The following is a 25525-nucleotide window of genomic DNA, read 5'->3' on the forward strand; positions in this document are numbered from 1 at the left end:
CAACCTCAGAATTACATTTTGTTCAGATACGCTGTTATTCATTCTGTGTCTAAGATAAGAACTAACATGCAGTAAACTCAGATAACTCAAATTAATGTTCCTCTCTAAGCATGAATGCAGGTTTTCCTTTATTACAGTTTGGGAGCGCTCCACAGCCAAACCCCACAATGCCCTTTTCCTTTCCAACAGAAACTACACCTACTAGTGCTGATGGGTGAAAGCATCGCTGTGGTTGTTCAGAAAACTTAAAACCTAAAACAATCAACACCATTCTTTTTATATACCTATTCAAATTATTTATTTTTTTCCTGTAAATGAGCAACTCCCTCCCGTTCCTCTAAAAAATTTATATCTTGTTAGGCTTTGTTCATATGTGACCAGGTGATGAACCCCAAGAATAATCTGGAAGAAGAAACCACTATACTCAAAAGAGTTTATTTACAACAAAATAAAAAGCCTTATGAAAATTTGATCTGAATCCTGCCAATATCACAAAATCTATACATCCCTCCATTAAATCCCTTCTGTAAGGCCAGTCTGTAAGCCCGGACTAGCTGCCACGTTTCCATCAGTCTGCCCCAGGGCAGCTGTGGCTACGTATAATAATAATAATAATAATAATAATAATGGATTAGATTTATATAGCGCTTTTCAAGGCACCCAAAGTGCTTTACATTGTGTGAATCCATTATTCATCCACTCCTCACTCATACCTGGTGATGGTAAGCTACGTGTGTAGCCACAGCTGCCCTGGGGCAAGCTGATGGAAACGTGGCTGCCAGTCTGCGCCTACGGCCTCTCCGACCATCACCGAACATTCATCCACACATTCATACACCAGCGATGCCAACACTGGAGGCAAGGAGGGTTAAGTGTCTTGCCCAAGGACACAACGACAGATGACTGCGGGAGCGGGAATCGAACCGCCGACCTTCCGATCATTGGACGACCTGCTCTACCGCCTGAGCCACTGCCGCCCCATATACGTATGTATAGCATCACCAGGTATGAGTGAGGAGTGAATGAATAATGGATACAGTGTAAAAGTGATTTGCATGCCTTGAAAATCTTTATAAATCTAATCCATTTAAAATACTGTCCTGGTAAAACAACAACAGCAAGAATTTTACAAACAAAATGAAACTTACATTTCTAAACATATACTGATGTGGCTTCAAACTCATTTTTTTAACCATTAATTATGGTTGTACGGAACTACTATTACACAGGCTGGTACAAATAAAGGCAACACATAATAAAACATGCTGATCAAAAACATTTTTACAATTAATACTGCATGTTTTAAAACAAACACTGAGTGGTCATCAGTCCTTTTGTATCTTCAGGTACTCCCTTTTTTGTGTCACATCTGTGGCCCAGAGTGGTGATCTCCATGTCTAGTCTATAAATTATAAACCCAAAAACAGCAAGACAGATGACTGATGATGAGAGAGAAAATGGTTATTCGTTGAAATTACGTTGTATTTCCAGTCTTTGAAACAAATGTAATAAAACTGAAATATAAACTTACTTTTCAGCAGCTCAGTCATTCTGGGAACAGTTTTTCTGGAAAAATCAAGGAAAATTTATGAACATTCATAGAGAAGGAGCTCGTCTCAGTCGTACTGTGACTAAATGGACAACATACCTTTTAGGGACTGCCATGCAGCTTTGAAGAATTCTGTAAGAAAAACATAATGTCAGTGTGTATTTAAAAAAAGAAAAAAAAAATCAGGCAACTTTTGTGTTAATATTGATCCCAAAATCCAAAGAAAGTCTGGAAAGGCTGCCAGTTTGTAAAAGAAAGGCAAAACAAGCATGCACTCACGTCTTTGCTCAAATAAAATTTAATTAAACTATAGTCTTCAAGAGGAAACCAGAAAAACCCACACAGACACATGCAATAACATAAGTTTTAAAGAGCCTCTACTGTGTTGTAACCCAGATTGTGTAACAGGGATGTTATGCACATTCTTTACAAAAAAAAAACAGCATGATTTGTCTATTTTCTGCTGACCTGCATGTTGCTTTCCACTCACTCCTCACTGTGACGGATATGCACAGATGCAAAGGTATTAAGGTCAAGACAAAAAAGAAGCCTCAGTGTTTTATAAAGAAAAAAATTATCATTTCTGCAGCAGAAGTTTTGCATCATGTCCTGCATCCCATGTACTTTAAACAGTCTTTGTTTACCTCTCCAACAGAAACCCTTCCAACTGCAAAAAACATTATAACTTTCCACTTACACACACAAACACACACACACTGTATAGGAGAGAGGGTCAAAATACCCCCCAACAATACAAGAGACCGATTGTGGTTCAACAAGCTATTGTTGAACTACATGGTATGTCATGGCATGGCTTGTAACACAGTGCTGTAAATGAATACTGACACTGTATATAAAGTGTTATTTGAGCAGACTGAGGCAAGTATTTAGATGGAAATTTTGCAAAATTTATCTTGAGGTTGTTATTCCCATCTCACCTGGACAACAGCTGTATAAACATGATGGGATTAAACCAAACAGCACTCCTACAATGAATATAAGGACACATCTGTCTCTTTCTTGTGGTGTTTTTTTTGTGACAACTAGATAAAAGAGAAAAACAAATGTGAGCAAGAGAACAACATAGTTTACACAAGTATACATCACTGAAACAAATTCAATCGGTTTTCTGACCTAGTGAGTACTTACTTGTACTTTTATCTTTACACTTTGACATGAAAACTTGTGTTGCATTCTCTGTTCGCATGCTGGAAAAGCAGGTAAACGTAAAGTTGTGTGTGGTGTTTAGATACGCAGTGAGCTGTGAAAGCCCACTCTTTGGATTACTCCAAACAAACAACGTGGAGGGCTCAACGTGCCAGGAAAAGTCAACGCCTTTTTCGGGAGAGGAACAGCTCAGCACCATAAAACAGCCTCTTTCTGTAGTACTATTTTCGACCTCCACAATGATCGGTTTCGGGAGGCGTTCTGCAGGGGTACACATTGGAAATCATTCATTTATCACTTAAAATATTAACAGTTTAGAAAAAAGACATTTATTTGCACCAACTGGGTGTAATTGTACTATATGAAAGAAAAAAAGGGACAAAAGAAATAAGTCTGTTATTATTTTGTGAGAAAGTTTAGACCAAAAGAAACAAGCTGTAAAATTAGAAATAATAGTAAAAGTTCTTATATCTCTGTCTTGATACTTACGTTTCACTGTGAGCCTAATTGTGTTTACTGTATTTTCACCATCAGGATTGGAAAGGTCTACAGTGTAAACCCTGGCATCTCCCATTCTAAGGTTCCTGATGGTCAAATTACCTAAAGAAACAAACACGTTGTAAAAACATGCAGTTCAGAGAAAATTAAAAAACAAGTACAATGACAGATTTTCTTTTACCTGTGGTGACGTCAAGCTTGAGTCTGTTTTCATATTCAGAAACACGTTGAGTGTTTATAATTTTATTGTCATAAGTGGCTATCCAGGTGTTGTTGGAGAATATTGACCATTCAATTTTTGAGAGGTTCCACGATGAATCGGCATTTGAGGGCAAGGTAATGTTGTCATCCACATATCCAGAGACTTCGATGAATGACTCACTCAACACCACTGAAGAAAATATTTTACAAAGATTAAACATCATGGTTACTGAAGTCTCAATTTAACTACATTTATTTCAATTCAGTTAAATTCCATACCAAGTTACAATGAGGGCCATCTCAGGACTTTTTAGACAAATTAAACAAGTTTAATATAATCCCAATTAAATACAAGTCCAATTCAATCCAGCTCAGAAAAAAATCAGTCTGGTCTGCACCAGTTCATTATAATCACATTCATATAATGTCAGTTTACAAATGGTTATCTAGCTAATGAAGCAGGAAAATTTGCAATTCCTGTCATGCATGTCGAGTCCATTAATCATGAACTTGACATGGGCTGAGTGTTTTATGTTGCTCCAATTACTGATTTTAAAAAAGCATTATGCATATACAATGTCTATATCATTACTATAGAATAATACTATGCTGTCATTTCCAGATCCACTCTTCACTTGAAGTAGTTCTTTAACATGGCGACCCTCAAAGGAAAAAATAAAACTTTGATTGACCCTTAAATGTCCTGGTTTAATGACACTTAGCTTGTATTTAAACAGTCCTCTTCACCATACTGTTCATATTTTAACATCATAAGACTAAAACGATACCCAGCACATGACAACACATTACAGGGACACATTAAGTTGTGTAAACCCACCACTGTTGTTTAATAACTTGTTTGAGATGACGGAATTACCATTGCACAATGCTACTTAAATGCTCTAGCATGTAGCATGACAGTCTTTAGATTTTCAATAAATTTTACCCAAAAGTTTAATATCCCTAACTTTGTGTGAGTGGTGTAGGTAGATAAGCATAAAAAGGAACTAAAAAGATATGTCTTGTTTGGCGGTAAGTTTTTAGTGAGACATTTCTAAGGAAATTGCGACACTAGCCATAGCTTTATCAGTCACATTCATGATAGCAGCTATCAGCCTAACCACGTGTGACACGTACAACAGCTCCCTTTTACCCATAATTATCTTCCTTTTTCACTCATGGTGAATGAATGGTCATTACCATGAAAAAAAACGGTCCAGTAAAGTATCAAGTCAGTACATCTTTGTATTTTATGTTGGCAAGTGAGCTAATTTTATTCAACATTTTCTCCTGTTTTTATTCACTTCATGTTAGCATTTAATTCAAATTACCTTTCAAAAGAGCCCATACAGATCAGTAAATAATGTAGGGTTTCTCTCCTACTGACTCTTGACATTAAACATTCTTTCATGCTTATTTTTCTAAACACAACACACTTTTATTGGGATAAAACTTTATATAACTGTGGCTGATGAGTGCAGCACAGTAGGAGGATCGTTTGTTCATTTTAAAAAAAGAAAAACTGCTTCTGTCTGGGTTTATGTTAGCAGCACAGGCAATTCTCAATGATTAGAGATATTCAAGATATTATTGGTCAGGGAGACAGTGGGACCTTCTAAAACCTTTATAACTAGATGCTGCTTGGGTTTCTACTGTATATGACGTCCACAATACACTAAATATTTATAGACATAAAGGCAACGTTTAAAATGTGGTGAACCAAAGCACCAGCATAACACAGGAATATAGTTAAAGCACGGCTAAACATTAATGAAATTCAGACTAAATGCCACTCAGAGGTTGAGATGATGATACATATAGGGTTAGCACTGGATGGCAAAATGTTCTTTAAGGCCTCACGACATGAATGCTACACTACTCAAAGTACTTACTACCTTTGTTTTGTCTCATTTAAAAAAACAAACATTATGCCATACATACCTAATTATTCTACTTTGAATAGTCCCATACACTAGATGAAACGCCCTTCAACTTTTTAACTGTAAACCTAAGAAGCTTTGTCACATATGTCTGTCCTCAGAAAGCCACAGTTTCTTATCGTGCTCTATACTCATTTTAAACATTCGCACAATATTTAAGTAGATGTCTCAAGAACTGGATCATATTTTTACAAAGTAAACAGCACATACAGTACCTTGAAGAAGTGAAGTAAGGACGATTAGAAGTGCCATCGTAACAAAGAGGGAACTGTGCAGCGAAAACATTTAGAAAGACGACTTAAGCGGCAACTTCCCCTTTTCAAAAATCCAACCCACACACCATGCACCTTTTTCTGTCAGTCACAGGAAGTATGAAATGACAATATTATTTCAAGACATTATGAAATGAAATGAAATGAAAAATACTTTATTAATCCCTTTGCAGGGAAATTCATGTTTTCAGTACAACCCATCCAAGACTAGACAAAACAACATATGATGACACAAACAGAACAGGCATACTGACGGAGCAGCCATTTCTACAGCGCTCCTTGTCTTAGATATAGGTGAAAGGTAACATTAGGGGAGTAAGATGTAGCTGGAGAGGATAAAAAAGGCATCTCCACACTGGGCCTAAGGGCCCATTATTGAGATACAAAAAACACTCCTCAGTACATAAAGAACATAACTCAGACAATCACAACATCAGAAACACGTGGCGGGGGGGGGGTCTCCCATCGCAGCAAGTGCAGACGCAGCTGCATTCTCAGAGCGCGTCCAATCAACCCACTGCCCGGGAGTGGAAGGAGGTGGAAGGACAGCAAGGCAGTGAATAACGGGGAGGTGTATCTGTAGTGGTGTACTTGAGTGTGGTGCGTGTGTGTGCGTAGAAGAGAGCATATGAACTTTGCCCCAGTTCTCCCTCACAGTCTCTGCCACCTGATGATAGTGGGGCATCCTAGAGGGCTGATCCAGGTTGAAGTCCATCGCCCGTGAAGAGGGTGAGGGGAGGGTGGGGGACTGAGCGTCCATCAACAAAACATTCCAGGGAGCTTTCAGCCAGCCATCAAGGCCAGCACAGGGAGCCAAATTTGATAACAGCATTTGTTTTGGTTCAGGCCAGAGCTGTTTCGTCTGCCTTAAGTCTCTCAGTGGTCCCACTGGCGACTCCCAATGATCCGAATTTTGGGTCAATTTCCATCCAGCCGAGCTGACAACTTCTCCAAGTTGGTGACCACCTCACGTACAAGCCCAGAAAGCGCAACCAGTTTGCCATCCAGAACTGGAATAGCCTCCAATTATTATCTGTTTTACCTTACAAGGAATATCTAAATGTAAGACATACTGAAAGTTTTTTGTGGCAGTTTTAAAATGCATCTTTATAATTATAATATAATATAATATATTATAATAAACAACTGGATAGCAACAAGAACATCTCAGGTATCCACAATAGCACACATGTAAGCATGTTTTTATTTCTAATGCTCAGTTGGTCAATCTTTATCTGGAGTAGTCTGCATTTTCATGTTAGATATTAACATAGTTTTTGTCTTGTATCTTCTTTGACCGATTCTGGTCAAGTATCAGTCCTGGTTCTGTTGGATCTCAGTGCTGCGTTTGATACTGTAGATCACAGAATCCTGTTGCACAGGCTGGAAAACTGGGTTGGACTTTCTGGAGCGGTCCTTAACTGGTTCAGGTCCTATTTAGAAGGCCGGAGTTATTTTGTTACGATCGGCAGCTATGAATCCGAGCGAGTGGCCATGACTTGTGGAGTCCCCCAGGGGTCAATCCTTGGACCTCTTCTGTTCAACTTGTATATGCTCCCTTTGGGTAAAATATTACAAAACTATAGCATTAGTTATCAAAGTTATGCAGATGATACACAACTTTATGTGTCTCTGTCACCAGATGACAGCAGTCCAATAGACTTAATGTGTCAGTGTCTGGAGCAAATAAACACCTGGATGAGGGAGAATTTCCTACAATTAAATGAAGACAAAACTGAGATTATTCTGTTTGGTAGCAAAGAGAAGAGGGTCAGCATTGGCAAACACCTGGAGACTCGGACTCTTAAAATTACCAACCACGTTCGTAACCTGGGAGTGTTGATAGACTCAGATCTGACTTTCAGCAGCCATATCAAAGCTGTCACTAAGACAGCTTTTTACCAGCTCAGAAACATCAACAGAATTAAAAGTTTAGTCTCCCAGAAAGACCAAGAGAAACTCATCCATGCATTCATCTCCAGTAGACTGGATTACTGTAATGGTCTTTTAACAGGACTTCCTAAAAAGAGCATTAAACATCTGCAGCTCATCCAGAACGCTGCTGCTAGAGTTTTAACCAGGACTAAGAGATCTGAACACATCACACCAGTTTTAAAATCTTTACATTGGCTTCCAGTCAGTCACAGAATAGATTTTAAAACCCTTCTGATCATTTACAAATCCCAGAATGGTTTAGGCCCAGAATACATCTGTGATATGTTCAGAGAATATAAACCTAGCAGAGCTCTTAGATCCAAAGACTCTGGTCAACTAGTCCAGACCAGAGTCCAGACTAAACATGGAGAAGCAGCATTTAGCTGTTATGCTGCAAACAAATGGAACAAACTGCCAGTGGAGATTAAACTTTCCCCAAATGTAGACATTTTTAAATCCAGGTTAAAAACTTTTCTTTTCTCATGCGCCTATGCATGAAATCTGCACGGTAACTTTTTTTTAACTTATCTTGCTTTTAATCATTTTAATGTAATTTATTATTTTATTGTGATTATGTGTTGATTATGTGTTGATGCCTTTTACTATTCTAAATATCTGTAATGTCTTTGTTTTATGTAAAGCACTTTGAATTGTCCTGTACATGAAATGTGCTATACAAATAAACTGCCTTGCCTTGCCTTGCCTTCTCATGGCAGCTGTGACTGCATTGTAGTATGTCAGATATCAACCACATGTGGTTTAAACAGGAACCCCAAATATAAAACTAGCAAATCAGCTGCACCAATCTAGTTCAAGGTAGTTTAGAACATCAAAACAACCTCAGGATAAACAAATCTATGTTAGTGGAGAAGTAAACTCTGCTTTGTGAGTCACTCCCTCCACTGCAGAGTGAGAGAAACAGGGGGTGCTGAGGGTGCAGGTGAGGAGGTGTCAGGTTTTAACTGGGTTGAGGGAAGATAACGAATACAGGAGGAAATGTTTATTCAATTAAATGTAAGCAGAGCAGACACTTGACAGATGGAGTGCTACAGATTCACAAGGCACATTATATTTACTTCTTCTCAAAGACGTCATGTTTCCTTGAACAGCAGCATGATGGGTAACTGGAGGGTCCTTCCTCAAAGGGTAACTCCCCATGACTGCATATCTTTATTCTAGAGAGATGATGATGGATGTCCTTAATGGAGGTGGCATTGCAAGAACACCGCTGGGTGTAAAGTCCATCAGAGCTCCACCAGGTAAGGAAGGGTAAGAGGAGCACCAATGACCAGCTTACTAGCTGTCTACTGTCTACTGTCAGCTAATATTTTTCTGTGCTGCTGTTAAACCAGGAGGTGAGGACGTAGGTTATAACAGACCTTCTTGATGGCAGCTGTGGTGTTTGTTCTGGATTCAGACCATCCATCAGGTAAAGTTACTCGACAGGTGTGTCCAAGCTTTTGACTGCAGCACTAATAACATCCATGTTTGATGTTAGCATACATTCTCTGAACATTTAGAGAAATCTAAAGACATTAAACTGCAGTTTAGAATTGGCATTTGTGAAAAACAAACATCATATTGCAGACTTGTGATAATATGAAGAGTCAGAAGGTTCGGCGGGTTTGAAACAGCAGTGGGATGCTTAGCATGTTTGACACGCAAATTTATAAGAAAGCAAATTCAAGACTGTCCAGGCGAGGTCTCCAACTGTTCTCAAAGTCCCCCAATTGGGGACCAGTGGTGTTAAAAGGTTCAATAATAAAACAGCCGTGTTACAAAAATATGCTACAAGCCTATTGAAAAACTAAAGTAAAAACAATACCAGAACGCTGATAGCAGGAATCCCATCTAAGTATGAACCATATTTACTATACTCCACTAAAACCAGCACACCGTCATGATATTTCTTAGGTCACTCCTATCCTCACCTTTAGGCACAAGCTGTGGGTAGTCACCAGAAGAACAAAATCACAAACACAAGGGGCGAAAATGAGTTTCCTTTTCAGGGTGGTTGGCTCTCCCTAGAAATAGGTTAAGAAGCTTGGTCATTCAAGGGGAGCTCAGAGTAGAAACAATACTCTGCTTAAGGCCCATTTATGCTCGACAGTAATTTCGTCGTAATTGGGTCCATTGTTTTTTACCCTTGCAGATGGATACCCTGACGGAGCAAACAGAGCAGTACCTTCTGTTAACTATGGGGGCAGTGTGGAGCGGTATAGCTGACATGCGAAAGGAACAAAAAAAAAAAAAAGATGATTTAACGAGCGCACACACCACCATCTACTGCACTCCCTCGCTTTCTGAGAAGGTACATTATCATGATCTTCTCCACCTTCACCATGTTGCCTTTTGTCTAAAACTGACGCCGGAGTTCAGAGGTAAACTCTGAACTCTGCACTGGTGACCAGTGGATGTACTGGCTAACAATCATACCAACATAAGGGACGTTTGGAAGTATGTAAACAGTGACTTTTAAAACGGACATACCTATTTACCTATGGAAAGGAGGCATAAATGGCCATTTAGGCAGCTGTCTTGCATATTGACCCGTGTAAGCGAAAGAAAATGGATGGATGGTCAATCCTAAACATAACTGTAAATAAATTATATTGTTTTACTTACATTTTTATTACTTCCAGGTGTGTTTTTTTATTATTATGGTGGTTTCCATGGTGTTTTACACAGTGTTAGTCATTGAAGTTTTGACACTTCATGCTGTCACGCACTCTGTCATATGATTACTTCCTATAATTTCTTACAGCGAAACAAAAATAAATTACATGACTCATGACAACATCAGATTCATTACAAATATATTTATTAACCTCAGCTCCCACCCACCACACACACACACACACACACACACACACAAAACCATAAAAAAACAACACAGCACTAAATAATCTTGAATATTAAGATAATATCCTTCAGGCACATGTTAGGAGTTTAGTTTCAGGAAAAATAGTATTAAAAAACTTACCACTGAGTTTATCACCAGAAAATAAACTTAAAAATTAAGGGAATTTGTACTTGATTTTTTTTTTCATGGTAATGATGCCAGTTGGTGTTGTATTAGACATTGATGAAATGTTCTCCTGCTGGTAATCACAAGAATTTAATCATTTTAGTGAAATGAATGAAGTGTAACAGTTGCCAATATGTGTAGTTCTTTCCTTATTACTGTGGGACAGGGCAATCATCCAGTCCAGCAAGCAACTCAAAACAAAATTAAAAACCAACAGGAAAACATTGCAGGGGTTGTTGGCACATTTTTGGGGACACTGCCCACATATTTATCTGTATAGTTCAGTCCAAAAAAGTCACGATCCTTACAAGCTATACCTCCTCTTAAAGCTGACCAATCAGGCTTTATAACACTACAACACAATACCAACAGTTCTCTTTTAAGGAGCGAAATAACTAAACAACCATAAATGTCTTCACTTTTTTGTATGAAGATTAAATGAACAGTCGTAGGTTGGTGAAAGCACTTAAAAGGTGATCACACAGTCCTTTTTAGATCTGTTGCACCTTACGGTTTCACTTCCTGACTTCATCCCACCCACTCAAGGCTTTCTTGATGTGTTGCAGTTAAAAAAAAAAAAAAAAACTAAGCTGAAATTAATCAAATTCACTACAAATAATACAAACTTTTGGGGTGTTTCAGACTTCTGGGTCTTTTCTGGACTACACCCGGTTGATCCAGTCAGGCTCCGCTGTAAAAAATATTCATTCATAAACAGACATGTAAGTTTGCTTCTCCTGTTGTAATGGGTGATCTGTGGCAGAGGGCCACACACTGCCGGACTCTCCTGACTGATCCGACAGGGAGTCACATGTGATGTCTGTCATGACATTACATGCTGGAAATCACACAGAAATGCGTGCTTCCCCTGATGTTGCACCAAATTCGGCTCAGTTTCCTGAGCAGACCACAGATCTTCACCACGCTCTCCATTTACACTTACTAGCTAGATTCTTCTTGAAAATCTCACAGACTCCTCACCTTTACCCTAACCATAACCTAATTCTCTTTACCCAAAAACAACCTTTTAACTTGCTGTGTGCTGCGTTTAGATACTCACTAAGCTGCTGTTGTAGTTAAGTCAACTGTTATTATTTAGAAAAAAAGTAATAAGCTGTTGCTGAATTTAAGCTGTAAAAAAGAAGTAGATGGACAGCTAGAGATAAAAACCTATACCAACGTTTTCTTTTACAATTTTCCTGAAGTATACCAAACCTATTGTGTGCTTTGTTGTATTTGTTATGAGTCTAAGTGTATAATTATTAAAATTTACTTATGTAGGAACGGTAGAAAGGAGGACATTTAAAAAGTGTTATATCCGGGGTATGAAACTGTTTATAAAGGTGTTCCGGCCTGCTGAGTCTGTCTAGTCTCGAATGACACTTTTTTGTGGAAATGATAACTTTCTGAGTCTCACTGGCTGCAACAGGAATTGAAAATACAGAAGTTTTGCTCTCATTTGACATTAAAAGCTGTTTGAATGTTTTTTGACTCTGCTTAGAAAAGCCCAAAAAACTGAAATAAATTGCTGAAAAAAGGAACTAAGATCATTTCTGAGAATCTACCCAAAGGGAAACACAACAGTGAATTAAAAAAGTTCAAACATACTTTTCAAACATGAACATATTCATTTCAATTGTATAGAAAATATAAATGAAGCATGAATTACAAAAAGCATCCAGTGTTTGCATTGAAGTACCAGTTTTAACTATTGAAAAACTTACAAAAGTATTAATACAAGCAGCAGCGCCAGCTGTGAACGGAAGAGGAAGCCTGCGTTGCATTATCAGAAGTTAACATTCAGCACTAGCGTCTTTCCTTTTCTTGTCTTTTGTCACAAGTATCACAGAGGAAAAAGGCTTCAGCCCACTCTTCTCTGTACGAATATGTGATATTATAACCATTTATGCTCAGCGGTTCTGTGTTATAGTCATAAAAAAAGAAAATATCATTTAAAATAACAACACAATACTAAAAAGGTATATAAAAAGACACCTTAGAAGATTAGTATCTTTGATTCAACACCTCCCTCCTCCTACACAGATGTCTCTGACTGAAGCTTCATGACAAATTTGTGGCTTTTGGGGTCAATAAACTCCTCGCCCAGGCGTAGGAAAGGAAGGGGTGTTACTGTAATAACCAGGGCGAAGTCGAGTCGCTTCAGGCAGAAGACGTGGCCTTGGCGTAGTGACGCAGTCACTGGCTCCTCGCTTACTAGTGTCCACTGACGCCCCCTGTTGTTGTCCAGATACTGGAGGGTGGGGCCTGGGGTGAGGTAACGCTCCAGGAAAGCCTTTAAAGACAGAAAAAAAATGTAATTTAAGGAAATGAGCAACATTTTCATTAAGTCTAAACCAGATAATGACCTGATAAGGTGAAGTTTAAAACAAGGCTGTGCTTTGGTTAAACAGGGTAAGGGATAATTAATTCTATTATTTAATAGAAATAATTCCAGCTAAGTAACCGTCCCTAACCTTGGGGGTCATGTTGTGTGTAATGCAGAACTGGAGGTGGTTGATGATGCTCTCCATGGTGTGGTAGGACTGCTGCCTGGTGGCACGGAGGTACTTCTGCATGGCCCTGGCCATGGGGGCGAAGATGGCCTGAGCAGCCTCCCTGGGGTCCATCACCTCCCGGGGGTGTTTGGGAGAGGATGCAGTTGATTCTTCATCCTGGTGACGCTTGATGTGGGTGAAGGCTTCTTCTACGGCCACCACCAGCCTATGCAGATGCAAGACAGTATGAATGGTCTGGATCTAAATGAGCTTAATCAAATGATTTTAAAACCAAAGTGTTTGGTCACTAAAGTCACAACGCTGGTCCTAGCTGCTTCTGTTTCCGTAGTTTCCATTCATTTTGTCCTGATTAACAAAGGGCTGCTTCCAGCCTGATAAGTATGACATGCCCACTGTTGTTGCCTCAATTAGCTCTTAAAACATATAAATTATTACATATAAATTATATTTCTGCAACCAACATTTCTGGTTTTAAATAAAATATCAAACTTGTCCGTGATCTCTTTGCATGAACAGAAATGCCTGCTTTACATAATTAGAAAAGGAGGATCTCAGTTATAGACAACACTTTCTTATGTGCACAGTTTGGTTGCATCTGTGTGGGTTTGCACCTACCTGGCTTTGCGTTTGCGAAGCCTCCGCTCCACCTCTGCTTCCTCGTAGTAATACTCATTGTGAGAGTTGTCTCTTCTCCGAGCGGCTGCTGCAATCATGGCTCTGGACTGTCCTGTGGAGTTGTTTGTGCTGTTCTCTGTGGAGAGAAACACTGAAGTTTAGGTTGATTCATCTAATCCACAAGTGTCAAACTCCTGTGCTCAAAGGCCACTATTCTGCAGGTTTTTGTTGTTTCCCTACTCCAACACACCTGAAAGAAATTAATGGGTTATTGAGAAGAATTTGATTAAAAGGTGTTGGAGAAGAGAAGCAACATTAACCTGCAGAATCGAGAACCTGAGTTTGACACCTTTGATAATCGGAAGGAAGAGTAATGAGTTATTTACTCTGTAGACACAATTACAATAAATGGATGTATAATTTTACTTAATTAAATTGTATTTTAAACTATGAGCCCATTCCAAAAAAGTTAGGACACTGTATAGAATGTCAATAAAAACAGAAAAGTGGATTTAATTCCCAACACATTTCAGATGCTGAAACTGGAACATTTTCCTATTTCATGGAAAATATTAGCTGATTTTCAATGTGATGGCAACAAAAAAGTTGGAACAGGAACAATAAAAGGCTGGAAAAGAAACTGGAACAAATCAGAGACAACTGGAGAAACATCTGAAAACCTATTAGGTTAACTGGCCACAAACCAGTCACATGACCTGCTTCATTTCTGAGAGGCAGAGCCTCTTAGATGTAAAGATGGGCAGAGATTCACCTGTTTCCCACAAACTGCATCTAAAAATTGCGGAGAAAAAAAAAGTTCCTCAACATTAAATTCTTCCCATTCTCATAAACTTTCCCATTAGTTTTATGGGAACGTGTGTCTAAAAAACAGGCAGTGTACATCATCATTTCTATTAGTTTTCTGTTATAATGGTGTAATTTCCTAGTTAACCATCTATGTGTGCTTTTTTAACTAGTGACGGAAACCGCTGTGATGTAGAGAAGAGACAAACTGCGCCACCTTCTTCCAGGTTGTAGACTTTAAAGGCAGACAACCTCTTGGTGAGGATGGACTTGGGCAGGTTAAGCAGTGCAGGGTTGTAGACGGGGAAGTCACTGTAGTACTGGTCCAGAACCCAGACGGCTGCCCGCTGGATACTGCAATGCACCAAAAGAGAAAGAAAAGTTAAACCTTTAACCTAAAACACAGAGCTGTCTTCAGCACGTGTTACACAGGCTAATGCCCACATGAAGGAAGTGGTGAACCAGAAATACTAAATTATTCTCCTTCTGAGTGGCACCAATGATAGTAAACGTCTGCTGCTCTACAAAACAGAAAGAAATGAAGCTTCACAGGTAAATAATTATACAGCATAAATGTAGCTTCATTTTTTATAAGAAATACACCAAAAATCATGTCTCTTAGTGCTCAACTTGCATAAGTCAGATAAATAAAAGCACTTAATTATGTGAATTTAAAGACAAATTATTTAGCTGATGTCTTTGGTACAAACAAACAAAGCATTATGTTCTGTAGGAGTATTAATTCCCTTGCTTCCTACATGTGATTGCAGTTGCAATCACATGAAGGAAAGTTGCTCTAAGGTCAGTTGTTTCAGTTCATCACCAACCCAAAATTAAACTAGCAACACCCACATAAATGTGAATGTCAGTGTATCTTTTCAGCTTTCAAATAAGTTTCGTTGATATCATTAACAGACACGAACCAGCTCAGCAGCACTAATATAATCTACTAATGCTCAAATAAGCAACAGCACTTAATGTCGGCATAAAAACAAAGACAGTGGACTGATTAAATTTATTTTTTACATTGAACTTTTTGATATTTGGCTCTTAAATGCAACGTCAACATGTTTGAATCAGCATCCATCTGCATGATGATGACTCTGCAGCAGATACTGGATCTTAGCTTAGCTGTCCCAGCTGTTTCCAGCTCAAGACCAGTGGGAACAAGACACCTGGGTGTGACTGTTGAATTTCACTCTTGATGCCGACTACAGGGCAATAACAATGGCCTCAGCTCATATTTCCTCTATAGAAGCACACCTCTATAGACTTGGTCAGTTTTAGCCCCTCAGAGCACTGATGGTAACCTGGCTTCTACACACACTAGTGGGTTTAAGTAGATGTATTTGAATTTAAAAGTTTAACACTTCACCATTAACGTGAAAATGGTATAAATATGGCTGATTTTGACTAGTTTAACTGTAACCATCCTCTAAATGTAAGGCTTGAAAACAGTCAGAATCTTCTTAAATAAGGGGAATAAAGGAGTTATTGGTGGATTTTGTTCCCAGCTGGTAAAAGGCACCTAAATGCCCCAAATAAGATTCTCTCACCAAGATAATGCCAAATTTTTAATAATCACATTCCTGATTTTCCCCCACACACTAACCTGAGATATCCCACGTTATAGAAGCGACTGACTCCATCTGTGGTCCGGACAACCTTCAAACAAAAGGCAGGCTGCAGGTGTCTGACCTCCAGTAGGACCAGGGCCAAGTACTGAATGAACAGAAGCGCATCCACCAAAGATGCTGCGTATCCCACAATCCCCCTGTAGTCCGTCTCTCTGGGCTCCAGCACTCGCACTCCGTAGAAGAGCCAGTACGACGCCACGAAGAGAAAGACCAGTGCCAGCAGCAGACAGCGGAAGACATAGAAGCGCGGCAGAGTGGCTCGAGGAGGGCGGAGAAACAGCGCCCATGTGGAGATAAAGAGGATCAGGAGCTTGAAGGCCATGGAAATGTAAAGGCCTTCGCATGGCGTTCCGCAAGGGTCCAACGTGTCCCGCCACAGGAGCTGAGGCAGAACCAAGAAGGCCAGAGGAGTGAGGAGTGAAAAGAGCCCCAAAACAGCACCCAGCACGGGGCTGATGTAACGGCGGCAGTCGAGAGGGGAGGAATCTTCCAAGTCTTTGGTGATCCGTGTCAGGTCCTCGTTGGAGACGCTGTCCACAGAGGTGCCGGTGACCACTGTGGTGGTCTCGCCCCAGTTATCATCCTGAATAAAGATGAAAGCAGAGACACAGGAGTCAGTGAGGCTAATGTCAAGAAGAGCATGATGAGAAGCATGAGAGAATGAATGTCAGACCCGCTCATCTGCTATCGTGGACTCTGCATCCAGCAGTGGCTCCCCTGGAGCCTGGATGACCACCGATTTGTCACCACGGATGGAACAATCACGACTCTTTGAGCGATGCCTGTCCCTTCTCTCTCTGAAGGAACATGAATAAAAAAATTACAAGTCAGAAGACAATAACTGTTTCATCCTACATGTCACAGGAAACATGTAATTTCTGGTAATGACTTTAAGAAAATTTTTTACCTATTTTCAGATGGCTATTTGTTGATTAAAAACCAAAAAGCAGATGTGTTACTTTTACCGTACATACAAAAAATCAAACTGGTTCCAACTTAATTTAAACCATGTTTTTAGATTAGATCACAAAACAGCCATCTAAATAAAGTTACTCCTTAATTTTTCATTTTAGAAGTATGCAATGAATCAGCATTTTTTTGTCCCACATAACACACTCATCAGTGACTTTACTAAGTACACTTGTTCAGTAGCTTGTTAACACAAATAGCTAAATCAGTCACATGGCAGCAACTTAATGTATTTGGCTTGTAGACACAGACAAGATGATTTGTTAAAGTTCAAATGGAGCATCAGAATGAGGAAGGAAGAAGATTTAAGTGACATTGAATGTAGCACGGTTGTCGGTGCCAAACCGGCTGGTCTAAGTATTTCAGAAACTACTGATGTACTAGGATTTTTATACACTGACTAGGGTTTGCAGAGAATGGTCTGAGAAAGAGAAAATCTCCAGTGAGCCACAGCTGCCTGGACTAAAATGCTTTGTTGATGTCAGAGGTCAAAGGCAAGTGGATGGATCGGTTGAACCTTAAACCGAGTCAACTTTCTGAATGTGTTGAGATGACAACCAAGCTGTTCTAAAGCACCAATTTGCCCATTTTTTTTCCAATTAAACATTAATTTACACACTGAAGAATGGGCCCTTAGTGTCTTTTAGTATATGTGGCACCTTGCCATGTTTAGTGTATTACATTCGTTTTGGACGATGCACATTTAATGGAGCAAAATTATGGATTTGATGACATCTAGTGGTAAAGATTCAGATTGCAAAGACCTAAAATATCCCACCTTATTTTCTACATAAATGAGTTTAGGAGAAACTACATGGTAAAAATGTAAATAAATAAATAAATAGACACAAAAGAGCCAAAAGTATAGCCAGTGTTTGTTGGTATTTCCTGCCTCAGCAACTGTTGATGCAACATGCCCGATTAGTTGGAGTAGAAACTGAGCCGTCTGAAGATATAAACAACTCCTACCAGGGAAGCAGTTTCATTTTCACGTGACACACTGATGAAAACATTAATATTACATTGCATTTCTGCCAATACATCTCCCAAAATGTTGCATACTGGACTTAAATGGTTAAGCAATTAATAGTGCAAATAAATAACAGATGGTTTGATAACGTTCACTTACCTGTGTTTGCGGGAACTACGCGAATGGGACGATTTGTAGGAGTAGCTCGAGTATGTCGACTCGTTATCCATGTCAGAGGCCGGCGGTGGGCGGAGTTTCAGCACAACTCCTTTCCCTGAGCCGCCGCCCTTCTCCCAGACCGTACCCAACTGGCTTTTGCGGCTACTGATGGACTTGGTAGAAAGGGCCAGAGGAAGGCGCAGCAAGTCCACTTTACTCCTGAGGGAATCTATTTTGAAGGCCTGGGAAAAGAAGGGAAGATGGGGGGAGGAGGGGAAGACAAAGTGAGAGATGAGTTATGGAAATGGTTATGTTTGCAAAAGGGCAGGGACCGTATGAGAAAGCAGAGAGAGGAGAGGAAGGCAGAAGATAATTTGTCATGTGAGACAAGTGAAATCGTCTCAGAAGGGACACATACCAAGCAATGGCACCAAGAAGAGAGACAGCATTGTTAAAAAGTTGGCACTCTGCGATGGGGGAAAGCATGTGTGCTGTCTGCAGCACAGGACTTAGCTGAGCTCTTTCTTCCGCTTTGAGGGAGTTTTTATGAGCAACCTCAAGCGATTTGGCCCCGAGTGTTTTCTCAGCCAATGAGGGGCAACCTTGCCACCTTCTATTCTGGGCTCCAAGTCTCCAGCGAGGGAGATGTAGTGGTGGAGGCCAAACATCAGAGCAGCCCTAAAATGTCCCTGCTGTAGAAGAAATGTTCAGAGCTACATCATCAAAATAAACAGTATATTTTGTTTGTTGTCCTTTTCTTTATATTTCTTTAAAATTTTGCTTAATTATGTTGCGCTAATTCTTGCACCGTTTGCCACAAGTTGATGTGTGATACACTCACACAGTCACCACATTCCCCAACTTACCCCTGTGGTGTCCCAGGGCAACCAAGCTTAGCTACTACAATGGGCATGAATGGGAGTTTAGGGGTGAGAAAAGACAAGGGAGGAGGGGGACAGTTGTCATGGTGACCAGAACATCAACTAAGCACCCCATCTCCTCCCCTCATCCCTCAACCACACACCTCAGAAGACAAAAACAGACAATCCATTCACCAGACTGTGATACTGACTTCATTTCAAAGATATTTCTCCCTTTTTCCTGAAGCTTCCAACCCATTACTGCTTTCCACTTTTGTTTGTCAGCAGAGAAAGAGCTGCGTTGTTTTCTCTGAGGTATATTACCAGCTGGCTGTAGAACAAGCAGATGTTTAATCTAATAAGGAACGTCCTCGTGCTCTGTTATCTGTGCTGTGACCTCCACTGTCCACTGTCTATATTAGACACTCACTAAGGGTTTTCATGTGATTCACACAAGGACTTTTACAGAGGTACATTTTTCAAGGAAGCAGTAGGTGTTCAAGGCTGTAAACATTTCAGGTGCAAGGATCTATAATAAAATGTTCTCCTTTTTGGTTGAGCAAATTAAAACACTCTTAGTTGTGAAAAATAATAAGGTTACTAAACTGCAACTGGTCTCTGCTTGGTATGTAAAGAAAGGGTGGCAAATATGACAATTAGATAAGCCAATATAACTGCTCATCTAAGCAGGTTGCCAGTTTCCTCGCCTATAACTTTGGCTCAAAACAGTGTGTTGATCTCTGCTCAAAGAGAAGTATGTTTTTCCCCCACAGTAAATAAGCCAACAAGTCGTCAACAGTCAGTCTCATTTTCGCTAAATGAGGAAGCAGTACAGGTCATTACTCGGTCACCTCTTAGGACTATCCTGGCTAACCAAGCAGAGGAGGACATGGCTGCATGTGATGGGAAAGTGTCCTGTATGCAGGTCTAGCCAGTATTTGGCATCCTGAAATGAGAGAATGTTGAAAGATCAAGGTCTTCCTGAATACTGATTATCTCATGCCACTGGTTGAAGATAAGGATCTACACGATAATGGCGAAGAGTTTTCCAATTACCACTAGTATCACTACTGCCTTCAGTTCCCTCATATTTTTAACTTTCTTTTTCTCCCCTTGAGATTTTTCAAACCTGTTGCTTTTTTTTGTGTTGTTGTTGCTTGTGATCACAGGTTAAGACTAACACTACTGCCTTTTTCATTTGTTCCTCAACCACTGCATTGTCCAGTTGGTTAGGGCTCCATGTATGCCTTACCTGCCTGCACCTTACACCCTGCATCTAAATGCTGGACTGTCTCAGAGGCCTCTTTACACAGCCTGCACCTGGGGACCAGTCTGCTATAGTAGACCCTAGCTTCTATTACTTTTGTACTCAATGCCTACTGTCGCATGGCCCTGATTAGTCCTCTACGCCAGGGGCTCCCAACCTTTTTTCCTCAGGGACCCCCTTCATGCATACACTAAGTTGCCATGGACCCTCTGCTCCACCCTGTACTGCAACCATGCTGGTTTTAGGCTTCAAAAGTGAGATTCTCACCATAAATAATGTTTTCCGGTTGCGTCCTGTCCTTTGATAAAGCCAAATTTAAATGAACAACATACAGCCTTACTTTTATTCACTAAAATAGGGGCAATTTGTGGACATTAATCACAATGGCTCTAATGTTCAAATCCTCAGGGACCCACTGTGCTCTTTGGGGGACCCCCTTGGGGGGTCCCAGAGCCCAGGCTGGAAACCACTGCCCTATGCTGTCTTTTGGACTAGGCTTATTTTAGCCATTAATACAACTTCTCGATAGCTACTTCTTCAATCTGTTGCCATGCAGGTGCTTATTAATTCCACAATAGTTCCTCCTCTTTCTCCTCTCCCTCGTTGGATTTCAGCTACATGAGCCCATGGCCTCTGCCCGTCCTCTGAGTGTACAGTCTCAGCGTGCGGGAATTGCAATGAATCCTTCCATGCATTGAGAGAAATTTGTCTTATTATCAGTGATTTCTATCTCTTCTTTTGCCAGCTGAGTATCTGATAGACATACTGCACTGTTGATGGCCCAGACTTTGTTCTTCCCATCAAACTAATTCTTCAGAACCTGCCTTACTTACTGTAGGTACTTAGTTACAGCTGGTTTCTTTGTAACCTCTTCATGGTTATTATTTACTTGTGGTACCTACAGGTATTTGTATCTGTACTGAATATCTGCTATGTTGCCTCTCTTTGATACCATCAGGCTGCATTCATGTAGCCCCAAGGACATCCCAATGTTGCTGCTGTATATCCTGCTGAGGAGGATCATTGAGTCAATGTCTCACTCTGCCCTGGCTTAAGGATCCATGTCATCCACACAGAGGACGTGGTGGATGACAGCTCCACTTAAGATTCCTCTTTGTGATGATCTGGCTAAGAGGGTTCAGGCGCGACACTTGATGACAGCTTACACAACTGACTTTGAATTGACCAGCTGGTAAGCACACTGTTTAAACCCCTAACAAATCACAGCATACACCATCTTAAGCACTAACTTGATTACATTTACTCGATGTGTTTACAAAATCAAACTTAGAAACTTGATTTGATTTCAATTTCAAAAGTATGCTGAGAATATTTTTTTGTTAAAAAACAGTTTTTGATTATTTTTGAGAAACATGATGCATTATGTATTAATAAATAAATACTACATTAGAATAAATGATTAGCTAATTAAGACACTGCTAATATTTAAGAAAGTGGTCATGAATAGTGTTTGACAATATGTGCTCCTTAAAGTTATCCTACATTGTGTGAAAATGACTCATCAGTCCTGTCACATCATGTCAACCAGACCCCTCCCCTTTAAATTAGAAATGTAAAGAACCACAACCTAAGAACTCATATTCCCAATAGTGGCATGGAAAAGTATTTGTATATCTGCTGTTGCAGCTTGAGCAAAGTTAACTTGACCCCTTTCATTGATTATTAAATGTTAACACAGAGCATGTGGAAGAGTTTAAACATGATACATAACTCACTATCTCCAACAGCTCGTTGTGATTTAATTAGTGATTACAGGAGCAGTGGCCATGTGTTATTCTTCTTCCTTTTACATACTCACTCAGAGCAGCATTGGTTTAATGTTCATGAGCTAATTATTCAATGATTTGTGCTGAATGTAATGCACTAATGCACCAACTCTGAATGCAACTCTGAATTCCTGCAGAATTCCCATAAAGAGCACATCTGACTGCAGAAAATCAGAGTTTCTCACAAGTTTAACTCTTTCTTGCTGTGAGGTGAATGTAAACAAAACCAGCTGTGTCTCACACCCTGTCAGAAGACAGTCGATCCCATTGATCTCTCACAAGCCTCTGCTGATGGAAATAATTCAGCACTGATTGATTTACTGAGGGGTTCATGTTCAGCTTGGATGTTACACACGCCACGTGCAGTGCGAAAGCAAGATGGTCTGCTGGCTTTAACACGCAAATCTATAAAGAAAATGGATGGATGGATGGATGGTGATGTATATTTTTTACACCCCTATTTTGTTATAAGTTTTGCATTAATTAAACTGGTTAACTTGTTTAAATGTCTGCTGATGATTTCTGTTACTTTCAAAGACAAGTTGAAAAGTGCAGATAAATACCAGACCATTTAGAATTTGTTACCCCAGTAAGGTTAAAAACCGTACAAGTGTGATGTAAGCCAGCTATAATTAAAATAAATAGATGTGTTAAATTTCCAGTGTAGTAAATGATTAAGCACCAGTAATAAGCCTACTTTATAAATAAAATGGTTTTGATTTGATTTGATTAGTTGGGAACCAGTGGTGCTGAGGTGGTGCACCCCCACCACATAAAATTCTGTTTAGGTCCCTTTAAAGGCTCGGGTTCTAAACTAACAACAAGTTTAAGTAAAATAAATGTATAAATAGGTCATTAATATTCTGATAACCTGTGATCGAAATTAAGTCTGCTGTGGCACTAAAAACGCTTTGATTTCACGCGTGAAGACACAGCGAGACGGCGCGTGAGACAAAGCAAACACACCCAACTGTGGCATCAGAGTGGTCTTCACACAACAAACACGGCCCCCAAAACGTGTTACCGCACTGAAATCAATCTGATGCGCCATGTGTAGCATAGGCTAGTCGTCAAGGCTCGCGGCGCAAACGGAGATGAGTCATTAGTGTGCGCACGAGCACCAGGTAGTGAACGCAGGTCAGCGCGTGCACGCCAGTAGAGCCCACATAATTAGTTCACATGTATGCACGCTGGCGTTTTGTTGAAAAATCCACCAGAAATGTTTCTGTATTTTAAGTATACACATTTTTAAAGAGGCTGAAAAAAATGGCGCAACAACCGGCGCGACTTTTACCAGAAACGTGGATATTATCAACCAAAACAAACCCATAAAAGTTGCTGGATGGCTTTTACCTTTCTGCCCAGGAGGAAAAAGCTGCAGCCCGCGGGACAAAGAGCAGCTAGCAGCAGCACCGCATCCAACAAAACTCTCAGAATTCCACTTTCTTCTCTCTCATCCGTTTCCACGCGCACTCAGACTAAAACCCGGAGACCCACTTCAGAGCGCTCCGTGCGGGTGTTTAGTTGGTTTTCCGACAGTGAATAAAAATACAAAGGAAACCCCGAAGACGCACAACAAGTAAGGATATGCCCCTCATCCCGGCTCCGCGCATCTGCTGTGTGCCGGAGCCCCGCTGAGCTGAGGAGGAGGGGGGTCTCTGAACGTCCTACACCAGCGGAGAGCCGTGAAGGGTCAAGCTGGAACGAGGGCAACCCCCGCTTCCGGTAAGGATTTTCATCTAAAACAGATAAATAAACTAAATAATATTGAAAGCGTTCATCATCTCTTGGGAAATTTTAGCTCACTTTGAATTTTTGAACCGATCTTTAAACACGTTAGAGACGTTATCAGCACAAAAACCAAGTGGAAGAGCATTTGACCCGGGATGATCGATACCAACATGCCACCTGTCCATAGAGGCCATTTAGTTTATGTTACTTTTTCATCAATACCGATACTTTCTGGCCGTTAAAAGAAAATCATGATTGTACAGTGTGCATTATCTTTATTGCAACAGAAATATAAAACATAAATAGACTCAAGAACATCAGGACTTAAAATGTTTTTAAACAATAATAATAATGAGTATTACAATGATAATTATGAGTAGCATCTGATAGGCTACCACTAGGCTCATGTGACACATGAGGAATACTCTGTGGCTGGGCTGGAGAGGCGATTTTATTGCCCAAAACTCTCAAAAATGACAACAAACGGCATATTTTGTATCAGCAGTATCGTATCTCAATATTTATAAAAGTATTGAATCCGATCTTTTGACTCTGTGATATCGAAGTATTGACTCCAGACTATCAATCCACTCATCCCTATATTAGACAGCTACCTAGGTGATTGGCAACAGGACGAGTCAGTGACATGATTAGATATAGTAGGAGTGTTTCAGAGAGGTAGAGCCTCTCAGATGTAAGGATGGACAGAGGTTCACCAATCTGAGACACACTGCATCTAAAACTGTGGAATAATGTCAGAAAAATGTTCCTCAACATAAAATTGCAAGATCCAACCATCTACAGTGTACAATCCAAGTATAAGAAGGAATCTCTATGTGCATAGGACAAGGCAAAAGAGTACTGCAGTTAAAAAGAAAAAAAGAAGATGAAATGAAACTCTTTATAAACCATGAATGTCTTGTTCTGCAGACTAAAGAGAGGGAGCATCCAGCTTGTTATGGTGTTACATTAGGCCCAGTGCCTACAGCGAGGCATCAGCGCTGAAAGGTTAATAGAGGTTGCAGACATCTGCTTCCATCCAGACAACATCTTCTTCAAGGAAGGACTTCCATATTTCAGCAAGAGAATGCCAAATCACATACTGCATCCATCATAAGCATGGCTTCAGATATCTGGGTGCTGAACTGGCCGGCCTGCAGTCCAGACCTGTCAACAGAAAACGTTTGTTAGATTATGAAATTAAAAATCTGACAACGAAGGTCCAGAACTGTTGAGCAGCTAGAATCCTGCATCAGACCAAAATGGGACAATACTACAATATTACTCTCCTAAAACTCCAGAAACTGGTCTCAGTTTACAGACATTTGTTAAAAGAAGAGGAGATGCTACACAATGGTAAACATCCCCCCGTTCATTTTTTATTTTTTTTAGACGTGTTGACATTAAATTCAAAATGAGCTTACAGTTTCCATGAAGTTGTTAAATTTCTAAGTTTTAACTATGTTTATGTTCTCTTAGGAATAAAATATATATATTTTTATATTTACCAATCATTGCATTCTGCTTTTATTTTACATTTTTTTAATGTTTTTTGTAAAAACTGATTATATAATAAATGAAGACATGTCTGAATGTTGTCATTATTCCACAGTTAATTGA

At 39.9% G+C, this 25525-nt stretch overlaps 3 protein-coding genes across 3 annotated transcripts in view; all 3 read right to left on the bottom strand.

The window, feature by feature from the left end:
- LOC121639986 (Fc receptor-like protein 5) overlaps nucleotides 1–25525 on the bottom strand; it is a 907115-nt gene that overhangs the window by 380414 nt on the left and 501176 nt on the right. The window lies entirely within an intron of this gene.
- Nucleotides 933–5687, bottom strand: si:cabz01074946.1 (CD48 antigen). Its single transcript, XM_041985736.1, has 8 exons — nucleotides 5571–5687; nucleotides 3396–3605; nucleotides 3206–3316; nucleotides 2699–2977; nucleotides 2488–2592; nucleotides 1649–1681; nucleotides 1532–1566; nucleotides 933–1402 (listed from the first exon to the last, which is right to left on the bottom strand). The coding sequence occupies exons 1-7, from the start codon at nucleotides 5638–5640 to the stop codon at nucleotides 1547–1549; spliced, it is 828 nt and encodes a 275-aa protein (XP_041841670.1). The 5' UTR covers nucleotides 5641–5687; the 3' UTR covers nucleotides 933–1402; nucleotides 1532–1546.
- LOC121640017 (vang-like protein 2) lies at nucleotides 12072–23660 on the bottom strand. Its single transcript, XM_041985681.1, has 8 exons — nucleotides 23528–23660; nucleotides 18261–18502; nucleotides 16836–16959; nucleotides 16138–16745; nucleotides 14743–14879; nucleotides 13722–13857; nucleotides 13065–13311; nucleotides 12072–12883 (listed from the first exon to the last, which is right to left on the bottom strand). The coding sequence occupies exons 2-8, from the start codon at nucleotides 18329–18331 to the stop codon at nucleotides 12626–12628; spliced, it is 1581 nt and encodes a 526-aa protein (XP_041841615.1). The 5' UTR covers nucleotides 18332–18502; nucleotides 23528–23660; the 3' UTR covers nucleotides 12072–12625.

This window comes from Melanotaenia boesemani, chromosome 5 (genome assembly GCF_017639745.1).
Source record: "Melanotaenia boesemani isolate fMelBoe1 chromosome 5, fMelBoe1.pri, whole genome shotgun sequence".
In the NCBI taxonomy this organism is placed as follows: Eukaryota; Metazoa; Chordata; class Actinopteri; order Atheriniformes; family Melanotaeniidae; genus Melanotaenia; species Melanotaenia boesemani.

Bases quoted from the DNA above. Each gene is read 5' to 3' on its own strand.
- si:cabz01074946.1 (XM_041985736.1), bottom strand. From the start codon at position 5,640: ATGTTTTCGCTGCACAGTTCCCTCTTTGTTACGATGGCACTTCTAATC. The intron at 3,317-3,395 runs GTAAAAGAAAAT...TTGTTTCTTTAG, and splicing joins CAAGCTTGACGTCACCACAG to GTAATTTGACCATCAGGAAC. The intron at 1,682-2,487 runs GTGAGATGGGAA...TTTTTCTTACAG, and splicing joins TTTATACAGCTGTTGTCCAG to AATTCTTCAAAGCTGCATGG.
- LOC121640017 (XM_041985681.1), bottom strand. From the start codon at position 18,331: ATGGATAACGAGTCGACATACTCGAGCTACTCCTACAAATCGTCCCAT. The intron at 16,960-18,260 runs GTAAGTGAACGT...ATGTTCCTTCAG, and splicing joins CGTAGTTCCCGCAAACACAG to AGAGAGAAGGGACAGGCATC. The intron at 12,884-13,064 runs GTTAGGGACGGT...CTGTCTTTAAAG, and splicing joins CACACAACATGACCCCCAAG to GCTTTCCTGGAGCGTTACCT.